At 46.4% G+C, this 1,231-nt stretch overlaps 1 protein-coding gene across 4 annotated transcripts in view; it reads left to right on the top strand.

Moving 5' to 3' along the window:
• Mast4 (microtubule associated serine/threonine kinase family member 4) overlaps window positions 1-1,231 on the top strand; it is a 593,644-nt gene that overhangs the window by 163,406 nt on the left and 429,007 nt on the right. For all 4 annotated transcript variants that reach the window (XM_021180018.1, XM_029468312.1, XM_029468311.1 and 1 more), the window contains exon 2: window positions 127-280. In XM_021180018.1, coding sequence (XP_021035677.1) covers window positions 127-280 — 154 coding nt within the window. The remainder of the gene's footprint in view (window positions 1-126; window positions 281-1,231) is intronic.

Raw genomic sequence — 1,231 nt, 5'->3', positions numbered from 1 at the left:
TGCTGGGTGTCCCCCGGTTGTGCTGGGTGTCTCCTGGTTGTGCTGGGTGTCCCCCGGTTGTGCTGGGTGTCTCCTGGTTGTGCTGGGTGTCCCCCAGAGATGATAGCACTGTCCTTCTCTCCACAGCTTGACCACATACTGTCTCCGCCACCCATGCCGTTTCGGAAATGCAGCAACCCAGATGTGGCCTGTGGCCTCGGAAAGTCACTGAAGTACAAGAGACAGCTTAGTGAGGATGGGAAGCAGCTGCGGCGGGGGAGCCTGGGAGGAGCCCTCACAGGTGAGTGAGTTGGGGTGACGTGGGTCACAGGTGAGTCGGGGTGACATGGGTCACAGGTGAGTCGGGGTGACATGGGTCACAGGTGAGTTGGGGTGATGTGGGTCACAGGTGAGGAGGAATTGTGCTTTTCTTAGGGGGTCCTGTACAGCCTTGGAGTTCCCTGTGTAAAAGCTTGCCTGTAGACCCTTTTGGAAAGTGTTACTTAAGTCTAGAAAGCAGTTTAAATTAAGAACTTGAGCAGTAAAATTTATGGAATATAGTTTACCTACAATGACATGGTCGTATTTTGAATATACACAAATGCACTTAGGAAAATTCATATTTTGGTGTAACTACCAGCATGATCAAAATGTAACAATGTAGGTGGAGACAGACAACAAGTCACACACACACACACACAAACATACATACAGAGACACAGATGCTCACAGACACATACACACAGACACAGACGACACTCAGAGATATACACAGTTAAACACACAGGCACACACAGACATCCATACAAAGGCATAGGTGCCCACAGATGCACACAGACACACAGACACACACAGACACAGACACACACAGACACACACACTCCTTGTACATACACTTTCCCTGCAGATGAGATGAATTCTAAGTGCTTTGTGTTAACTGGGACATACAGTGTGAATGGTGTATCTGCTCTGTTACTTAGCAATACCACTTTAATCATATGTATGTACTATTATATCAATATTACAACTCATAAGAAACTGACAAGGTGCCCAAATACAAACACTTTATACTCCCACCAACAGTAGGTGAGCAGTGTAATTAGTGTGCCTTCTCACCAACCTGTGGTATGGCCAGTCTTTGTGAATCTGGTCGTTTTCTTTGTCCTAGAGATTGTAGTTTCCTTTTGAGTTTTCTGTAAGCTTCCTGTTACTCTAGCAGGAGCCTGAGACAATCAGATTATAAAATGAGAAG

The sequence above is a fragment of the Mus caroli genome, chromosome 13 (genome assembly GCF_900094665.2).
Source record: "Mus caroli chromosome 13, CAROLI_EIJ_v1.1, whole genome shotgun sequence".
Classification (NCBI taxonomy): Eukaryota; Metazoa; Chordata; class Mammalia; order Rodentia; family Muridae; genus Mus; species Mus caroli.
Note: the sequence above shows the minus strand (reverse complement) of the source record. Positions and strands in the feature narration are given on the sequence as shown.